At 43.1% G+C, this 21,297-nt stretch overlaps 1 protein-coding gene across 2 annotated transcripts in view; it reads right to left on the reverse strand.

Annotated features, from left to right (window-relative positions):
- luzp2 (leucine zipper protein 2) overlaps positions 1–21,297 on the reverse strand; it is a 355,809-nt gene that overhangs the window by 17,881 nt on the left and 316,631 nt on the right. The window contains exon 10 of one of the 2 annotated variants that reach the window (XM_068046914.1): positions 18,922–19,032. The exons of the other annotated variant lie outside the window; for it this stretch is intronic. Coding sequence (XP_067903015.1) covers positions 18,922–19,032 — 111 coding nt within the window. The remainder of the gene's footprint in view (positions 1–18,921; positions 19,033–21,297) is intronic. 2 annotated transcript variants of the gene reach the window in all.

Below are 21,297 nucleotides of genomic sequence, written 5' to 3' on the forward strand. Positions count from 1 at the left end.
TAATGGAGAATCAAGGGACTAGTGCAAATGAGGAACTGCGAGATATTAATACTAGTTTTAAAAAGTACCAAAGAAATTAATGGGACTTAAAGTAGATAAATCCCTTGGATCTGATAATCTACATCCCAGAGTGTTGAAAGAGGTGGCTGCAGAGATAGTGGATGCATTGCTGGTCATCTTTCAAAATTCTATAGACTTTGGAATGGTTCCTGAAGATTGGAAGGTGGCAATTGTAACCCCACTATTTAAGAAAGGAGAGAGAGAGAAAATGGGGAACTACAGACCTGTCGGTGTAGTATTAGTCGTAGAGAAAATGCTAGAATCTATAATAAAGGATGTGATAACAGGACACTTAGAAAATGATGGTAGTATTGGGCTGGGTCAACATGGATTTATGAGAGGAGAATTATGTTTAACAAACCTGTTGTCGTTTTTTGAGGATGTAACTAACATAATAGATAAGGGAGCAATGGAGAATGTGGTATATTTAGTTTCTCAGAAAGCTTATGATAAGGTCCCACACAAGAGGTTAGTGAACAAAACTAGAGCACATGGGATTGGGGGAAATATACTGGCATGGATTGAGAACTGGTTTATGGACAGAAAACTGACAGTAGGAATAAATGGGTCATTTTCAGGTTGGCAGGCTGTGACTAGTGGGGTACCTCAATGATCAGTGTTTGGACCACACCTATTCACAATCTATATCAATGATTTGGATGTGGGGATTAAATGTAATATTTCCAAGTTTGCAGATGACACAAAACTGGGTGGAAGTGTGAGTGGTGAGGACGATGCAGAGATGCTTCAAGAGGATTTGGAGAGGCTAAGCAGGTGGGCAAAAATTTGGCAGATGGAATACAATGTGGAGAAATGTGAGGTTATCCACTTTGCTGGAATAACAGAAATACAGAATATTTTTTAAATGGTGAGTGGCTGGGAAGTGTTGAACTTCAAAGGGACTTGGGTGTCCTTGTTTATGAATCACTGAAAGTTCGCATGCAGCTGCAGCAAGCAATTAAGAAGGCAAATGGTATGTTAGCCGTTATTACAAAGGGATTTGAGTATAGGAGTAAAGATGTCTTGCTGCAGTTATATGGAGCCTTGGTGAGATTGCACTTGTAGTATTGTGTGCAGTTTTGGTCTCTTTACCACTCTTTGCCATAGTGGAAGTGCAATGAAGGTTGACCAAACTAATTCCTGGGATGGAGGGATTTTCCTATGAGGAAAGATTAAATGGACTGGGCCTTTATTCCCTGGAGTTTAGAAGAATGAGAGGTGATCTCATTCAAACATACAACATTTTTACAAGACTTGACAGGGTTGATGCAGGATGGATGTTTCCCCTGGCTGGGCAGTCCAGAACCAGGGGACACAGTCTCAGAATACGGACAGGTCATTTAGGACTGAGATAAGGAAGAATTTCTTCACTCAGAGGGTGGTGAGTCTTTGGAATTCTCCATCCCAGAAGGCTATTGTGACTCAGTCATTGAGTATTTTGAAGACTTGAGATTGATAGATTTCTAGATATTAAAGATAATAAGGGATACGGGGATTGTTCAGTAAAATGATGTTGAAGTAGAAGATCAGCCATGATCTCATTGAATGGTACAGCAGGCCTGAAGGGCTGAATGGCCTACTCCTGCTCCTATTTCTTATGTTCTTATGTCCTCTCACATTCATAGCCTTGACTCAGTCTCATACACTTAGCACTGCAGCATGTCTTTCAGTTTGTATACGCTGCCAAATATTCAACTACAAGAGGCACATTATCCAAACACATTGCACCACACTCACTGACACACTTGCCTTTCTCTTGCATGACAATGTGGCCCATAACCACAGGCAGCAGCACTTAACAGTCACACTGCTATTCCCCACCCCCATGGAAGAGGCGGTGCTGGAAATCCCTGGAGCAGCAACGTTCTGAAGGGGGAGGGTGAACAGCCAGTTGTCGTTGTGCACATAGGCACCAATGATATAGGTAAAAAACGGGATGAGGTCCTACAAGCAGAATTTAGGGAGTTAGGAGCCAAGTTAAAAAGTAGGACCTCAGAGGTAGTAATCTCCGGATTGCTACCAGTGCCACGTGATAGTCAGAGTAGAAATGAAAGAATAGTCAGGATGAATGCGTGGCTTGAGAGATGGTGCAGGAGGGAGGGGCTCAGATTTTTGGGACATTGGGACCGGTTCTGGGGGAGGTGGGACTATTACAAATTGGACGGTCTACACCTGGGCCGGACTGGAACCAATGTCCTTGGGGGTGCTTTTGCTAACGCTGTTGGGGAGGGTTTAAACTAATGTGGCAGGGGGATGGGAACCAAATGAGGTCAGTAGAGAGTAAGGATGTAGTAACTAAAGCCTATAAGGAACTAGATAATGAAGTCAGCGTGACTAAGGGAAAGAGTAGGCAGGGAGCAGATGATGAAAGCAAAGGGACTGGTGGTCTGAGGTGTATTTGTTTTAATGCAAGAAGTGTAGTAGGTAAGGCAGATGAACTTAGGGCTTGGATTAGTACCTGGGAGTATGATGTTATTGCTATTACTGAGACTTGGTTGAGGGAAGGGCATGATTGGCAACTAAATATCCCAGGATACTGATGCTTCAGGCGGGATAGAGAGGGAGGTAAAAGGGGTGGAGGAGTTGCATTACTGGTCAAAGAGGATATCACAGCTGTGCTGAAGGAAGGCACTATGGAGGACACGAGCAGTGAGGCAATATGGGCAGAACTCAGAAATAGGAATGGTGCGGTAACAATGTTGGGGCTGTACTCCAGGCCTCCCAACAGCGAGCGTGAGATAGAGGTACAAATATGTGAACAGATTATATGGAAAGCTGTAGGAGCAACAGGGTGGTGGTGAAAGGAGATTTTAATTTTCCCAACATTGACTGGGATTCACTTAATGTTAGAGGTCTAGATGGAGCAGAATTTGTAAGGAGCATCCAGGAGGGTTTTCTAGAGCAGTATGTAAATAGTCCAACTCGGGAAGGGGTCATACTGGACCTGGTGTTGGGAAATGAGCCGGGCCAGGTGGTTGACGTTTCAGTAGGGGACTACTTTGGGAATCGTGATCACAATTCCGTAAGTTTTAGAATACTCATGGACAAAGACGAGAGTGCTCCTAAAGGAAGAGTGCTAAATTGGGGGAAGGCCAACTATACCAAAATTCGGCAGGAGCTGGGGAATGTAGATTGGGAGCAGCTGTTTGAAGGGAAATCCACATTTGATATGTGGGAGGCTTTTAAAGAGAGGTTGATTAGCGTGCAGGAGAGACATGTTCCTGTGAAAATGAGGGGTAGAAATGGCAAGATTAGGGAACCATGGATGACAGGTGAAATTGTGAGACTAGCTAAGAGGAAAAAGGAAGCATACATAAGGTCTAGGCGGCTGAAGAAAGACGAAGCTTTGAAAGAATATCGGGATTGTAGGCGCAATCTGAAACGAGGAATTCAGAGGGCTAAAAGGGGTCATGAAATATCTTTAGCAAACAGGGTTAAGGAAAATCCCAAAGCCTTTTATTCATATATAAGGAGCAAGAGGGTAACTAGAGAAAGGATTAGCCCACTCAAGGACAAAGGAGGAAAGTTATGCGTGGAGTCAGAGAAAACGGGTGAGATTCTAAACGAGTACTTTGCATCGGTATTCAACGAGGAGAGGGACATGACGGATGTTGAGGTTAGGGACAGATGTTTGATTACTCTAGGTCAAGTCGGCATAAGGAGGGAGGAAGTGTTGGGTATTCTAAAAGGCATTAAGGTGGACAAGTCCCCAGGTCCGGATGGGATCTATCCCAGGTTACTGTGGGAAGCGAGAGAGGAAATAGTTGGGGCCTTAACAGATATCTTTGCAACATCCTTAAACACGGGTGAGGTCCCGGAGGACTGGAGAATTGCTAATGTTGTCCCCTTGTTTAAGAAGGGTAGCAGGGATAATCCAGGTGAGCCTGACGTCAGTGGTAGGGAAGCTGCTGGAGAAGATACTGAGGGATAGGATCTATTCCCATCTGGAAGAAAATGGGCTTATCAGTGATAGGCAACATGGTTTTGTGCAGGGAAGGTCATGTCTTACCAACTTAATAGAATTCTTTGAGGAAGTGACAAAGTTGATTGATGAGGGAAGGGCTGTAGATGTCATATACATGGACTTCAGTAAGGCGTTTGATAAGGTTCCCCATGGTAGGCTGATGGAGAAAGTCAAGGCGCATGGGGTCCAAGGTGTACTAGCTAGAAGGATAAAGAACTGGCTGGGCAACAGGAGACAGAGAGTAGCAGTGGAAGGGAGTTTCTCAAAATGGAGACGTGTGACCAGTGGTGTTCCACAGGGATCCGTGCTGGGACCACTGTTGTTTGTGATATACATAAATGATTTGGAGGAAAGTATAGGTGGTCTGATTAGCAAGTTTGCAGACGACACTAAGATTGCTGGAGTAGCAGATACTGAAGGGGACTGTCTGAGAATACAGCAGAATATAGATAGACTGGAGAGTCGGGCAGAGAAATGGCAGATGGAGTTCAATCAGGGAAAATGCGAGGTGATGCATTTTGGAAGATCCAATTCAAGAGTGAACTATACAGTAAATGGAAAAGTCCTGGGGAAAATTGATGTACAGAGAGATTTGGGTGTTCAGGTCCATTGTTCCCTGAAGGTGGCAACGCAGGTCAATAGAGTGGTCAAGAAGGCATACGGCATGCTTTCCTTCATCGGACGGGGTATTGAGTACAAGAGTTGGCAGGTCATGTTACAGTTGTATAGGACTTTGGTTCGGCCACATTTGGAATACTGCGTGCAGTTCTGGTCGCCACATTACCAAAAGGATGTGGATGCTTTGGAGAGGGTGCAGAGGAGATTCACCAGGATGTTGCCTGGTATGGAGGGCGCTATCTATGAAGAGAGGTTGAGTAGATTAGGATTATTTTCATTTGAAAGACGGAGGTTGAGGGGGGACCTGATTGAGGTGTACAAAATCATGAGAGGTATTGACAGAGTGGATAGCAAGAAGCTTTTTCCCAGAATGGGGGATTCAATTACTGGGGGTCACAAGTTCAAAGTGAGGGGGGAAAAGTTTAGGGGGGATATGCGTGGAAATTTCTTTACGCAGAGGGTGGTGGGTGCATGGAACGCTTTGCCAGCGGAGGTGGTAGACGCGGGCACGATAGCGTCTTTTAAGATGTATCTAGACAGATACATGAATGGGCAGGAAGTAAAGAGATACAGACCCTTAGAAAATAGGCGACAGGTTTAGATAGAGGATTTGGATCGGCGTAGGCTTGGAGGGCCGAAGGGCCTGTTCCTGTGCTGTAATTTTCTTTGTTCTTTGTTCTTTGTTCTTTGACTGTGGCCATGGCCAGCAGAGGGGCTGAAACCATTAAGATGATAAGTATGTTCCTACATATTGGATCTTCCCACATCCCACTTCTCCCTGATCTCACAATCTCTTCTAATTTACATGTTGCAGATGGTGTAAGCATGCACCTCTTGCTTCCCCACCATCCCCGCTTCCCTCATCCCAACCCTTCCCTGTGCCTTTCTGCTTTCAGATGCCCAAGAATTGCCATCTCGTCAAACACTGGTGCAGGAACATAAAGCCCAAGAGGAGCAGGATACTGATGAAGATGATACACTGTCATTTGATCTCTCACTTGCAGCTGCCAGCTCAGATACTAGCACTGTGTACTTTATAGGGTAGCATAGAGGTTGGATCAGCATATGGTGAGTCGTCATACGCAAGTAGGTTACATCCAGGCAGGGAGAAAGAATAGTGCGGATGCCAGCTCCCAGGATGGCAAGGTTGGAGTTAAGTTCCGCTGCAGAGGACTTAACTACCCAGTCTGCAAGTTTTCTAATCACTTCTTGTATCATGTAGTATTTTTTCTCAGTGTTAGCCATAGCAGCCCCCTCCTCCCTCCCAGGACCCTCCCCTGCAGTTTGGTATCATCTGCAATTTGTAGTATTGGGTTACTTGTTCCAAAGTTATTAATCATGCATGTTGTTATACAAAGATTTCATGCTGCATTTGCATGAGTAGTGGAGTGAATTTGGTATGAAGATTTGAGGACTGAGCATTTAAAATTAGACATTATAAGCTGTGAATTGCTCACATGTTTCAGGAACATAGAATCATTTAATCATAGAAAGTTTACGGCACAGAAAGAGTCCACTTGGCCCATCATGACAGTGCCAGCCAAAAGAAAAGAGCCACCCAACCCATTCCCACTTTACAGCATTTGGTCTGTAGCTCTGCAGGTTACAACACTTCAGGTGCACATCCAGGCACCTTTTAAATGGGATGAGCTTTTCTGCCTCTGCCACCCTTCCAGGCAGTGAGTTTCAGATCCCCACCACCCTCCGGCTGAATAGATTTTTCCTCATCTCCCCTCTAATCCTTCTTCCAATCACTTTAAACTTGTTCCCCCTAGTCATTGACCTCTCTGCTAAGGTAAATAGGCCCATCCCATCCACTCTATCCAGGCCCCTCACAATTTTGTACATTTCAATCAAATCTCCCCTTAGCCTCATCTGTTCCGAAGAGAACAACCCCGGCCTATCCAATCTTTCCTCATAGCTACATTTTTATAGTTCTAGCAACATCTTTGTAAATCTCAGAGACGGGGGGGCAGAGAGCAAGGGGAACAGAATGAGGCAGGGGCAGAGAGAGTGTGGGGGAAAGAAAGAAGGGAAAGAGAGAGAAAAGAGAGAGAGAGAGGGATGACACAAAGAGGGAGGGACAACAGAGAGGGTGTAACACGGGTTGGGGGAACACAGAGGGGAAACACAAAGAGGGCGGTGGAGAAAGACAGACAGAGAGAGAGTGGAGGAAGAAACAGCAATCAAGATCATTTTTGACAGATGGACAGCTATCTGGAATACTCCACATTGCTACAAAAAGTGTGTAGGCAGATATTGACTACTTGTGCAAGCAAAAAAAATATGCCAGGTATCTCACTAAATCAGTGACCAACATAGTGACAAGAAAGTAAGTAAATAAATTAGTCTCATTTAAAGGTTCCTCACAAAAATGCACATTTGTTGTTGTTTTGATGAATAGTAAAATACATTTTTAATGCCTTTATCTCTCCGAAATTGTCTCACCGGCCCCCTGTTGTGTGATTGCCTTTAAGAGTGATGTCCCTTTAAGATCTTAGTATGTTAATGAGCCAAGTACCAGGATGCAGTTATGTGACTACATGCCAGTCTCACTCTGTAACTGTAACACCAAGAGGTAAGTCCTGTAAGTAGATAACTCTGTGCTGTATATAAGTTTGTTATTTCATAAACCTGTTTGAGATTGTCAATCAACTGAATTCCACACATCTCATTGATGTTGCATCAGACAACATAAAAAAGCTTCTCATTTCACCCCCTATGTAAGACAAAAATTGTAATGTGGCCCCCATATGAAAATGTTGGATACCTCTGCTCCAAGCCTTTAACTTTGTGTTTTAAAATAACCTAGCAACTAGCTCTCAGTCCCCCCCAAGTTAAATCAGACAGTTTGTATAACCTAGGTGACAAGTTGAAAATCTACCACAATAAGTCTGCTGAGCATTTAGAACCTGAGCTAAATTGCATCATATGATGCTACAGCTTTCTGTCTAGTGATCACCTTTTCATGTATTAAACATCTGAACATTGGGACAAAGTTTCCTCTGGTCATGCTGAATAGCTGACATTTTAACTGGAGCCTAAGGATTTTCTTTGATCACTAGATTCAACAATATAATTCTGTTATCATTTTGCTCAAAGTAGTGACCATGGAAAATATTTTTCAATATGTTGGCAATATCACTAATACACAGGGACCTGATAAGATTGCACCATTCAGGGAGTGATGGTCAGACTTCTGAGTGCTCACTTATCGAGTTTTGTCAATCCTTATTCACAGCATTGAATGTAGTGCTGCATGGTAAGTGCAGATATGCCAAAAGTCAGGGTCTTACTATAATGTCTCTTCTACCTATTTTGTCAGCTCTCCTCTGCCTGTTTTGTAGGTTGAATCTAGTGATCAAAGAAAATCCTCAGTTAAAATGTCAGCTATTCAGCATGACCAGAGGAAACTTTGTCCCAATGTTCAGATTAAACTTGGTGAAGGTGAAAATCCTAAAGTTATTTAAGCAATAGCTGGATGAGTAATGAAGAGACTATATGATATTATTTTCCTGAACTGATGAGTTAAGATGGCCTTTTTGTTTTACTTGTATCTATTTTTTAAATAGTACTACTGTATCTTGTATATTGACTGATTAGTGGCTAGGATGCACAGCATTTTGACAGTGATTCTTACATATACTATAGTATATTCAGTCAACTACTCTATAAACTGGTTTAAAGGCATTTGGCTTGGCTCAGTGGGAGAGCTTTTGCCTGAGTCAGGAAATAGGAGCTTTAAGCCCCACTCCCAACACTTGAGAAAATGAACCAAACTGATACTTTTGTGCAATATTGAAGGAGTGCTGTACTGTTGGGGGTGCTGACTTTCATGTGCAATGTTAAACTGCGGTTTAACTGCAATGTTAAACTGCGGTCCTGTCTGCCTTCTCAGGTGGACAAAAAATATCCCATGGCACTAACTGAAGTACAGAAGAGTTTTCTTGGTGCCCTGGGCAACGTTTATCTCGCAACAAACACCTTTATTATCTGGTTATTTATTTAAAAACTGCTTGTGGGAGCTTGCTGTGCACAAATTGCCTGCCATATTTTCCTACATTACAACAGTGACTGCAATTTAGAAGTATTCATTGATCATGAATTGCTTTGAAATAACCTAATGATGTGAAAGGAGATATAACTGCAAGTTCTTATCGTCTGACTTTTTACCTGCTCATTGCTTTTGAGAGCAGGCTGAAATTACTTATGGCATTTTTCTACTCACTCATTTGATTTAAGAACACAGAGTTACAAGATCAGTATGTTATATAAACTCAGTGATTAGTTCACTATAAATTGACTTCTATTGTTCGGTAAAGACACTATGGTCATCCTCTAAACCAAACATAATATACAGAATGTGATGAGCTGATCTTAACTGTCAAGCTGGTGTTCATAGAAACATAGAAAATAGGAGCAGCAGTAGGCCATTCGGCCCTTCAAGCCTGCTCCGTCATTCATTAAGATCATGGCTGATCATCCAACTCAGTAACCTGTTCCCGCTTTCGTCCCATATCCTTTGATCCCTTTAGATCCAACAGCTATATCTAACTCCTTCTTGAAAACATACAATGATTTGGCCTCAACTGCTTTCTGTGGTGGTGAATTCCACAGGCTCACCACTTTCTGGGTGGAGAAATTTCTCCTCATCTCAGTCCTGAAAGGTTTACCCCGTATCCTTAGACTATGACCCCTGGTTGTGGACTCCCCCACCATCGGGAACATCCTTCCTGCATCTACCCTGTCAAGTCCTGTTAGAATTTTATAGGTTTCTATGAGATCCCCCTCACTCTTCTGAACTCCAGCGAATATAATCCTAACCGACTCAATCCCTCCTCACACGTCAGTCCCGCCATCCCAGGAATCAGTCTGGTAAACCTTCGCTGCACTCCCTCTATAGCAAGAACATCCTTCCTCAGATAAGGAGACCAAAACTGCACACAATATTCCAGGTGTCGCCTCACCAAGGCCCTGTATAATTGCAGCAAGACATCCCTGCTCCTGTACTCGAATCCTCTCGCTATGAAGGCCAACATTTTCCTTTTTTACCGCCTGTTGCACCTGCATGCTTATCTTCAGCGACTGGTGTACGAGAACACCCAGGTCTCGTTGCATATTCCCCTCTCTCAGTTTATAGCCATTCAGATAATAATCTGCCTTCCTGTTTTTGCTACCAAAGTGGATAACCTCCCATTCATCTACATTATACTACATCTGCCATGCATTAGCCTACTCATTCAACTTGTCCAAATCACCCTGAAGTCTCCCTGCATCCTCCTCACAACTCAGCCTCCCACTCAGTTTTGTGTCATCTGCAAATTTGGAGAAAATACATTTAGTTCCATCATCTAAATCATTAATATATATTGTGAATAGCTGGGGTCCTAGCACTGATCCCTACGGTACCCCACTAGTCACTGCCTGCCATTCGGAAAAAGACCCATTTATCCCTACTCTTTGTTTCCTGTCTGTCAACCAATTTTCTATCCATCGCAATACACTACCCCCAATCTCAGGTGCTTTAATTTCACGTGCTAATCTTTTATGTGCGACTTTGCCGAAAGCCTTCTGAAAGTCCAAATAAACCACATCCACTGGCTCCCCCTCATCAACTCTACTAGTTACATCCTCGAAGAATTCTAGTAGATTTGTAAAGCCTGATTTCCCTTTCGTAAGTCCATGCTGACTTTGCCCGATTCTACCACTGTTCTCTAAGTGCTCTGCTATAAAATCTTTGATCATGGGGAGGTGGTGGCACAGTGGTATTGTCACTGAACTAGTAGCCCAGAGGCCCAGGCTAGTGCTCTGGGGACATGGGTTTGAATCCCACCACGGCAGATGGTGAAATTTGAATTCAAGGGTGGCACAGTGGTGCAGTGGTTAGCACTGCAGCCTCACAGCTCCAACGACCCAGGTTCGGTTCTGGGTACTGCCTGTGTGGAGTTTCTAAGTTCTCCCTGTGACCGTGTGGGTTTCTGCTGGGTGCTCCGGTTTCCTCCCACAGCCAAAGACTTGCAGGTTGATAGGTAAATTGGTCATCGTAAATTGCCCCGACTGTAGGTAGGTGGTAGGAGAATTGAGGGAAGGTGGGGATGTGGTAGGGAATATGGGATTAATGTAGGATTAATATAAATGAGTGGTTGATGGTTGGCACAGACTCAATGGGCTGAAGGGCCTGTTTCATTGCAGTATCTTGCTCTATGACTCTATGGACTCTAGAATTTTCCCCACTACTGATGTCAGGCTGACTGGTGTATACTTCCCTGCTTTCTCTCGACCTCCCTTTTTAAATAATGGGGTTGCATTAGCTACCCTCTAATCTGTAGGAACTGTTCCAGAGTCCATAGAATCTTGGAAGATGACCACCAATCCATCCACTATTTCTAGGGCCACTTCCTTAAGTACTCTGGGATGCATACCATCAGGCCCTGGAGATTTATCAGCCTTCAATCCCATCAATTTCCCCAACACCATTTCTCTACTAATACTGATTTCCTTCAGTTCCTCTCTCTCACTAAGCCCTGTATTCCCCAACATTTCTGGTATGATATTTGTGTCCTCCTTCGTGAAGACAGAACCAAAGTTGTACCTCCCTGATTACCTGAGGAGTGTGAGGACTTGGCAGTGAGTCCAGGTGCCTCGCCCACCCCTCCCCGCCTCTCACCCTGCTATTGCTACACAAAGCTCACAGACGAGGCTATTGCATGCAGGTCTGCACATATCTCTAGCATCCACTGGGTGGTTTGCTGGATATGGCTCTCCATGAGGGTGGCCAATGTCTCGATGGAGAATGCCAAGTACGCACTTGCCAGAGACATGGCAGCACTCATGCCCCGGATGGACTCCTCCATCATCCATGCTGGGGTGTGCATAGCCTGTGGAAGCTCCATCAGATGTTATCACACCTCACACTGTAACTCCAGCATATGCCACCTTACTGACGACTCCAGAGCATGTCATCGGCCTGCGGCTCAGCATCGCCGGGCCCTCCAATACTCCCATGAGTGTCAGTGGCCTTGGTTGTCACAGCTTCTGTCAGATGCTTGGGCATGTCTGTGCTGTGCTCACCAGATTGTGATCCCAGAGATACTTGCAAATGGATGCCCACTGAAATGAGAGTATCTGCGCTGGTGGAATGCAGGGGAATGATGTGACGGTGCATCCTCTGAGGCTCCCTCTTTCTCCTCAGTAATTGGACGGCTGTCCCAAGGTCTCTTCAGCTGTCTGCTCCTGTCTTAGACATGCGTGTGCGGAAAGATTAGAGGATAATGTGCCTTCCATCACTCCCTTCAGTCCGCTCTTAGTGTGGTAGTGTAGAGCTCTATGTGACCAGTGGCAGACATATGAGCACTATACATCGTGTTTGCCAGAGGGTCTCTTGTGCCCATCCATTAGGTCACGTGCTCTCTTGTGTCTCCACTCCCATCTCACTATCTGCAATATCGCAATCCCACACTGTCCCCACACAGTCCTCACAGTTCCAGTTCCTCCTCCTCCATCGGGGTGGGGTGGGGGAGGTGGTCAGGATTGCATGGAACACGGCACCAGCCCTTCTTTTCACCCTTTCTTTTGCATTGTGGACAGTTTTCTCCTGCAAGCACTTGGATGACCATTGTTAGTCGCCTGACAAAGACATGCTCAACACCTGTGCTGGAAGTTGCCTGACTGTCCATGATGGTGCCACAGGAATGCTTCCTGTATGTGGCCACTCAGAAGCGGCAGTGCAGGAGTCAACTGTGATGGACCAGGGCCATTTACCAAGATGCTGACATGCCTGTAACAGGCAATGATACTATCTGGCCCCATTGTCTGGGACTGGGTTGGCATTCCATTTTAATCTAGCTCACCCTTATGCATTGCCACATGAGTGCCCCTGAGGAGATCAAAGTGTGGTGCACCTACCTTGGTGGATCGCATGAGGTCATTCGCCTGCTTGCGGCACTGCAGCCAGGTTCTCTGGATGGCCCCACGGCTGCTGACCTCCTCTGCAAAATCTGTCCAGGCTTGCTTGTTCTGGCAGGCAGGTCTCCTCCTCCCATCCGGGTGACGAGGATCTAAGCAGCCTCTGGATCTCCCCTGCTACCATTTGCCTTCCCTTAAGGTCGACCCCTTTTCTTGCCTCTATAATCACTTACCTAAGGTTGCTGCTGGCGATGCGGCAGCCCAACATTCTAAGCCTATTCGCCGGCCAGCTGCCTGCAGATGCTTCAGGGGAATTCACAGCTCAATTAAATGATCCTCCAGCTCCAATATCAGGTGGGTCTCACACCTACCCACTCAGCCTGGTGGACCCTAATATAGAGGCCATTGGATTGCCAGGCACATGCTTGTTGTCTTTGTAAAAGGAATTTCTTATAAGTGTTCACAACTCTTTTCATGGCTTACTCCACGCAGGAAGTTTTTCTTTAATAACGATTTCAGCACAAATGTAGAATGTGGAAATTTCTCTAGAAAAGTTACATCATATTCAATTAAAGTTGCATAAGTATTTGTCACATTCTTTTGATTCAAGCAGTATTATTAGGGATAGCAGAATGAGTTTTCACTGCTTCCTGCATGCAGCATGCCTAAAATTTTCTGAAATGCATTACTGAATGGCAAGAATTTGGAAAATCTACCTTACTGGGTTGAAATTTCCATTATACTATCTGTTGCATATGACAGCTTCCACAAAACATCCCTCTATTACATACCTAATTATTCTTACAGCCTATATTATTCACACGGGTTCCTTTTCATGACACAACAGTTTCATTCCACTGACACTTCGATTTTCTCCAAAATGCAGTGCTTTATTATGCACAAGCATTCATGACGTTGTTTTGAGTTTTGAAGAAAATGGGAGTTTCCAGTGTGTGCGGCCTATTTCACTTGGCAGGCTGAAATCCATACTACAATTGTGACTCTACCAATCCAAGGAAGGGTTGGACCTGTATTGGTATGTAAATAGTTCCAGCGCGTATCCTGATATGACTTATCAGCTCTAATTGAAGCTAAAAGAGGATGGTCCTTCAATGACAAATCAGTACTTTGGATAGGTCTTCATGGAGGGTTACACTGTCCTTCAGGCTGATGAGATGTCTCAGAGCACCTCACAGGGTGGAGAAGAAAATGGATAACCAAGAAAAAGAAAGAACAGGTAGAATGGAATTAGCAGATGGTGCCAAAACAGCAGATGATGATTAAAAAATGTTGAAAGCCTTTTGGAAGCAGGAAGGGGTGAGAAAAGGCAAAGGGAATTGAAGAGGGTAGCTCAGAAAATAGGGACATGGGGCTGGATTCTCAGTCTGGGGTCTGGAACCGGATGCCTGGACCATTTCTGGGTTCCAAACCCACATGGCATATTCCAGACTTGGCCAACTGCATTTTTAAAGGCCAGGCCAATTAATGGCAGGGAGTGGGCTCGCTGTCCAATTAAGGACAATGAGCCGGCGTCTGAAGCTGAAGGGCCAATGGGAGGCCCACCAGCACTGGCACATTGGAGGCACCATTGGCTGAGGTGGGAGCTGCCAATTTCTGATGGAGAGAGAGGGCAACTCAACATGGAGGCACCCTCTGAACAAGAGGTCAGTCATTTTTAATTTAAAAAGGCCACAGTTGCCCGTCCATGATCATGGAGGGGCAGCGGCCGCAGCTGTGCCCCATTGGCCTTGACTGGTACGTTACGGGATGAAGTGTGGAACCCCCCCTTTCCCGATGGTTGCCTGTCTGTGGTCCAGGCCAATGTCTCTTGCCCATATTGCTAACTGGAAATCACAGTCGGCGTGGGAACAGGGCCTGCAATTGGCCCCAATTCCCCTCAATTGGCTACCTGCCGCTTCTGGGCAGGTAGCCTCTCCGACCCTGACCTGTCCTGTCCAAAAATGGCTCAGGGTCGAGATCGTGGTGCTGAATGACCACAACGGCCAACGGCTGGAAACTATGGTACTGCCCATCTCTGATCCCGACCCTGAGCTGTTTTTAATGTCATTATTATATGTGTGCGCTTGAGTATTGGAAAATATATGATACTTGCAAGGGAAACTGAAAGTATCTTTGTGCTTTGGGGAAAACATCTGACCTGGGGGTTGTTGTAAGGTCAAATAGCTTTGTAGCCAGTGAGAGCAGTAAGCAAGAACTCGACAGAAGTCTTTAATAATACACTTGTTAAATCTTTGTTAAAGTTACAGCTGTGATTTCAAGTGTGATTCACTTCAGCCTGAGATGTGGCACTGCCCACCTCTGATCCCGACCCTGAGCTGCTTTTAAAATCCAGCCCATGGTTGCTAAAAGAGTTGTTGCTAATGGTGCAGTAAAGAAGAGAGTGAATGAGGAGTAGACCAGTCGCAAAGGTCCAAAGGGTATGAGTGGGAATATAGAGCTGAAGGAGATCACTGAAGTAACGTAGACTGAGACCTTGAAGGCATTTGAAGTAAGGGCAAGGATTTTGAAATTGATTTGAAGAACCACAGGGAGCCAGTGTATCCCAGTGAAGATGATGGAAGTGCAAGGTTTTAAGTAGAGACGGACATGAGCAACACCATTCTGAAAGAGTTGCAGTTTTATGGAGGCTGTAAGTAGGCAGTTTGGTTAGGGGAGCAGTAGAAAAACTAAGCTTAAAGCTGGTATGGTTCGAGTCTCGGCAGCAATGGAGGTGAGACAAGGGGCGATAACAGGTGGATGAAAACAAAAATGGATGTGGGGAGGAAAATGCATCTCAGGCCCATGTTGAGGTTCACAGTAGTTAGGGATGTAGTTAGGGAAGTAATAGAATCAGACTATAATATAGAGCTCCCTTATAACCTTCATACCTAATTTGCAGAACCACAGCTGTAAGTTCATTATGTACAACACAAGTATTAAATGCTAGCACTGAGCGCACAATGATCGGACAGAAATAAGATGGAAGCATCTTCAGCTGTCTGTTAAACAAAATCTGCTAAAATAACAAACAAAATTTCTGTTTTCTTCTTTATGGTGTGGGAAAAAGACTATTGAATGTGATAATTACATTTTTGTAAATGTTGAAAATTACATAGAAATGTGACTGCCAGCTTGAACCTTTTTGGGGAAAAAGGGCAATTTAATTCACTGATCCTTTTGAAACCACTTACAGTTACTGCAAACTATAAAACTGAGAAGCTTTTATGTGCTTATGTGTATGTTTCACACAGCATCCAAATAGACTGCACATGTAGCACAGCCTATGTCATATTATAATACTTAATAAATGCCTGCTGAATGGCCTGTAATTCTTTTACCACCCTGTACATCTGTAAATATTCTGCTATGGTTCATTAAATAGTATGCATTAGTTTCTAATTGTTCAATCTCTTCCATGACTCATGCCTAGCATTAAATGTGATGGGCCACTAACAGGGATGGAGCTATTATGAAAGTGCAGCTTGATTGGATGTGTTAAACAGCTGCATAAAGGTTTGTTATTTTCATTATTTAAGAAAAGGCTAATTTCATAGCATTCTTCATTTTAGAGGTGATCTGATCCTATCCATTCCTGGTTTGATGCCCCTTTGGATACAGCACAATAATACAAAGAAAGCAATGCAGTGTGTTTCTGGAGACAAAGGACACTCGCTCACAAAATAGTTTCATTCTCCACAATCATGATTTTTCAGCAACTGTGTCTGCACGACACAGCTGTTCTGATCTTGGTGCTCGTACTCCAACCCTGTCTTGCAGTGTAAAGAGGCCAAGTGTGGACCACAGGCAGCTACACTATACAAAGGAACAACACTATTAATTATGAACGATTCAGTGGAACCTTCGTTGTCTCTGATTTGTTACTGATTTAGCATTGCACCTTTTCTATGTTCTCTACTAATGCGCTACCACTTTGGCACACGACACTGTCAAGCACCAATACACCCAAGCACCTTATTTTCTTTCACTTTATGTTAACTACACAAGAAAGGACATGAAAAAGATGCCTGCAAGGGAGGTTTAAATCACTGATTCTATTATTTAGGGATGATTATATTATGCTACTTGCTTTGAGGTAAAAGACATGTCTTTGGTTGACATTTACAAATGTAAAGTAGTGGCATACAGACCACTCAATGAAACTGAGCAGACAGTTTGACATTTTCATATTTACTTTTGTAGTTCCAGATTTTTGTGTAATCCAGTTTGTGTGTAAAGTCAGTCTGCATCTTCTTCACTGTCCAGGTCGCTTTCACTTTGACTAGTCAGATGGAAATGATTACAGCTCCCCTCATCCTAATGACCACCTTCGTGTGCAGCTGCATCAAGCTGTGCGTAGAGCCCCAGTATGCAAACACCAAGTGTCACTACATGCTGAGGTTCTATCTGTCCCCTGTGTTGCGAAAGATGGGTCTGGTCACATTGCCACGTAACGCTCCATCCAGTTGGACTGTGCCATACCATCTATCCTTCGTGGGAAAGTTTCTGCAGGAAAACACCTTTGACCACCAATCCATCAGGCAGTGGTCTGCACGGAATGTCCTCAAGGCCCTACGGGAAAAGGAGATGGGGAATCCTGTCAGATGGTTCCCCAAGCAGACTGCCAAAGTCATTTGGCAGAATGCCTCATCACCAGAACTTTCAAACAAGCACCAAGATGTAGCTTGGCTGGTAGTGAGAACAGCCCTCCCCATCAGATCCTTCCTGTACGCCCGGAGTCTCGGCCCCTCCGCATGCTGCCCTCGAGGTGGCTGTGATGGGGAAGCGACAGTTGCCCACATCTTTCTGGAATGTGTCTTAGTAAAGCAGGTTTGGAAAGAGATGCAGTGGTTTTTATCGAGGTAAATCCCAAGCAGCTCTGTAACACAGGAGTCAGTGCTCTACAGGCTGTTCCCAGGGATGCACACCGAGATTTACATCAACTGCTGCTGGAGGACCATCAATTCAGTGGAAGACACTCTTTGGTCTGCCCAAACCTTGCTGGTCTTCCAGCGCAAAGAGTTGTCCACGACCGAGTGTTGCAGACTGGCACATTCCAAGGTCCAGGACTACGTGCTGAGGGACGCACTAAAGCTTGGGGCAGCGGCTGCAAAGGCTCAATGGGGAAAGACCACCACCAAAGTGAACTGAGGGGCTGGACCCATGGGAAACCCCTCGGGCAGTATACACCAAATATGGGTTTGCTGTAAAATGTACATGGCATGTAAAATGGAATGGAAGGGTTGTGAGGCAACTCACTTCTGTATTGAAGAAAACTGATTTCCTTTGCACTTTTTGGAATGTCAACTTGGTGCTGTTTTGAACTGTTTTGTAATTTTTTTTTTACAGATTTTTATGAATAAAGTATATTTTTGGGAAAAAAGAATGGGTGGAGTAATCAGATCTCTAACAAAACTGCGGCTGTCATTAGAACCAATGTGACTTATTTAACAAGAAGTTTCTTGCAAGACATTTCTGATTATGTCTCAAGTTCAGATTCCATTGCAATAAAGCCAGCTACTTCCTATATATTAAGAAGGTAAACACAGCCATGGCTGATGACAGATCATCCAGTCCATCAAACATCCTCTTTGTATCATTTCACCCACCATAGCATCCAATTGTATTTTATCTAAGCCCACTTTTTCATCAGTTTATTTTTTCAATCTTGAGATGGAACCTGATGAAAGCATGTCTCAGAAGCAAGAAAAGGTTTGGTTCTGTGCTTGGATTAGGGCATTGTTTTAAAAAGTTCATCTGGGGCTATTTATATCTGTCCTCACTAGGCCCTGATATTCCTCCTGGTAAAATGAAAGAGCGAAAAATCGAGAGCTGTTGAGTACAGAAATAGAAAATCCTGGCCTATTTAGTATCAAAGCAAAAGTTTGTGAATTTCAGGAGATATGTTTGGTAAAACAATTTGTTACCCTCAACTGCTCAACTAATTTGTCTGAAGGTAAGGCTTATTATTCTAGTAACAATAGATTTTTACTTAGGTCAAATTTGAAAGCCATATTCCTATTTGGTGCAATTGAAAGTTTGAGTTTGAAGATTATGTAAAAGTCATGAAAAACAGAACTGTAGGCTTGGTACAAATTAAGGAAAATGCTGCAGCTACAATATTCGCTTTCTTCATCCAATATTGGTATTTGATTACCTGATACAAACTAATCCCCAAAACACAATTCTGTTTGTACAGAATATGCAGTTGGATAGATGACACAAGGCTGAGATGGGAAGAAATAAAATCACGTACCTGTTCCCTTATTCTCCTGCTCATTGAACGATTAAAAAATCAGAATCCATAAAAATAGTCATCTGTTAAATTATGTGTCCAATCTAAAATTGACATTTAATCCCAGTTGTGTTGATCTTACATTGTGAGAGCTGCAATCCATTAAGCCTTGATCATTGTTCATCATGGCCTCATTGAGGAACGTCCCTTTACTTGGGGAGCTGAGATTTTCAGTTTGGGAGATATCCGGGAGCTAAAAAGAGATGGTGTAAAGAAAAAAATTCAATGATGTTCATATTGTTTTTCATCCACAAACCCGCCTGAATGCTTATGGGGAAAAAGTAAATTGAATAAGCCTGATAGAGGGCAGGACTAATTTTATTTATTATTCTTAAAGACATTAGCACATTTTTCACTCTGTCAACAAATGTAATTAGCTGTTTTATGGCTATCAGCAACAAAACCACTTGCTTTGGACCAGTGAAGTAAACAACAACAACAAGAGAAAGGTAACTTCGCAAGGTTGATTTATTCTACTGAAAGCCATGGAGATGAAAATAGCAGTTTTATGAAAGATCTGAGGAAATCTTAGCAGACTTTGTAACTAATGCATTGTAAACCATGAAATATTCATTTTAAAATCATGACCTCTGACCAGATTATATTATTTATGACACACAATATCCCTGAGTAGATTACTTTTTAATAAAATGCTGAGCAGTGTTTAAAACAGTTTCCATATTAAGAGGCTGAGACTGTAGCAAGTTTTGTTTTTACAAGTGACATTCTTCCTTTCTGCTGACCTGAGTAATGTAGAAGAAAACACAATCAAATATCAAAGGCACAAGATGTATTCCTCCTATTAAAGCCCAACATTTGAGCTCTACAATACAATAAACCTATCTGCCTCAGACGTCCCTAAAGATAAAATAGCCAAAAGCAGCCAATGCTTCTTTTGCAGGTAGGTGTTGATAGGGACACAAAAGCTAATATCCATTACTATAATAGAGCATTGTGCTGGGTTTGCACATATAATCATACAGATTTTGATTAAAAGTACATTTAATTAATTTTTGCATAACACACTCTCTGTGCACTTGGTTTACATAATGTCTGCATGAATTTCAATATTTAAATGAAAATATCTTGGCTGTGGTACAGGTGTCAGTGGGTGGATGACATCTTTGGGTGAAGCCGGTTTTAATTGTTACCGGTTACAATGTTTGCGATAAGGTGCTGTTAGTCTCTTACCATTCTTTTCATACTAAACAAACCTTTTACAATACTTAGTTGAAAAGGTACATATGGGGAGAAATTTGTTCATGTAGCACTGCTTCTAGCGGCATTACGCAGATAAATCGATTCCCTGGGGGAAGGCAGCACCACAGGCTGCTACCTGCACTGCCCGCACAGTGTTCTTTAATGAGATCAATATCTAGTAGCAGCCTGCCCCGAGGGAATCAACGTAATTGGTGCTATGTGAATGAATTTTTCCCCCACTGTGTTTTACTTGCAAATTTACTTTGCCACAACTGGGAGCATACACAGAATCACAGATTCATACAGTATGTAAGGAGACCATTTGGCCCATCAAGTCTCCAAAAACTTGAAGGCTTCTACATCAGAAGGATTACATTTTAGAAGAAGGAAGTGATAGAAGAAATTAATGATCTTCTTCATCATATTAGTATGTTTCTATGGATACTGGAGTAGTAGCCTGAGTACTGGAGGACAGCAAATATGATTCCATTGTTGCTAACTATATAATATCCTGGAGAGATTTAAAAGAGTGAGAGGATGATTCCAGGCCTTAGAGTATTACATTATGGAGAGAGACTCTGGCAGTTGAGCTTATTTTTGCAGTGGAAAAATAGACTGAGGAAAACCTTGATTCAGAATAATGAAGGTGATAAATAAGATTGAGGTCAGCGAATTATTTAGCTTGGACAATGAGCACAACATTTGTGGATACAATTACATTATCCACAAGCCTGAATTCGATTAGAAATTAATTCCTCCCTCTCCAAAAGATATATAATATGTAAAGTAGAACACCAGATATGTTTATAATTCTGGGTTGGTTGATAATATGGAACTGCATCAATAACTGTTGAGAAAACAATTTGAAAGTCACAGAAATATTAATAGATCTGTTTCTCATCAGGGTTAAGAAGAGGGTGAAAAGATCTTTGGCTGGGTGAAGGAAGCCAATAATTCATGATGTCATGCATGGATTGTGAAGGGAGTAGGTTTGATGAGCTAAATGACTAACTCATTCATGCCCTTATATAAAAGCAATACTAGCAAGCTCACTCTTAGCATTTTACAGAGATGTGTTTACACTTTCTCAACAAATTTATAAATCATGCTTTTTTTTACTTGTTTCCGTTTTCTCAGGAACTATGCCAACTGTATGATAGAATTCCATTAAATGCTTGAAGTTCTTATTCGAAATACAGTTCTGGTGACTTTAGGAAGATATTTAATCAACAAAATAGATTTTTTTGTCAAAGAGGCC

The sequence above is a fragment of the Heterodontus francisci genome, chromosome 14 (genome assembly GCF_036365525.1).
Source record: "Heterodontus francisci isolate sHetFra1 chromosome 14, sHetFra1.hap1, whole genome shotgun sequence".
NCBI lineage: Eukaryota > Metazoa > Chordata > Chondrichthyes > Heterodontiformes > Heterodontidae > Heterodontus > Heterodontus francisci.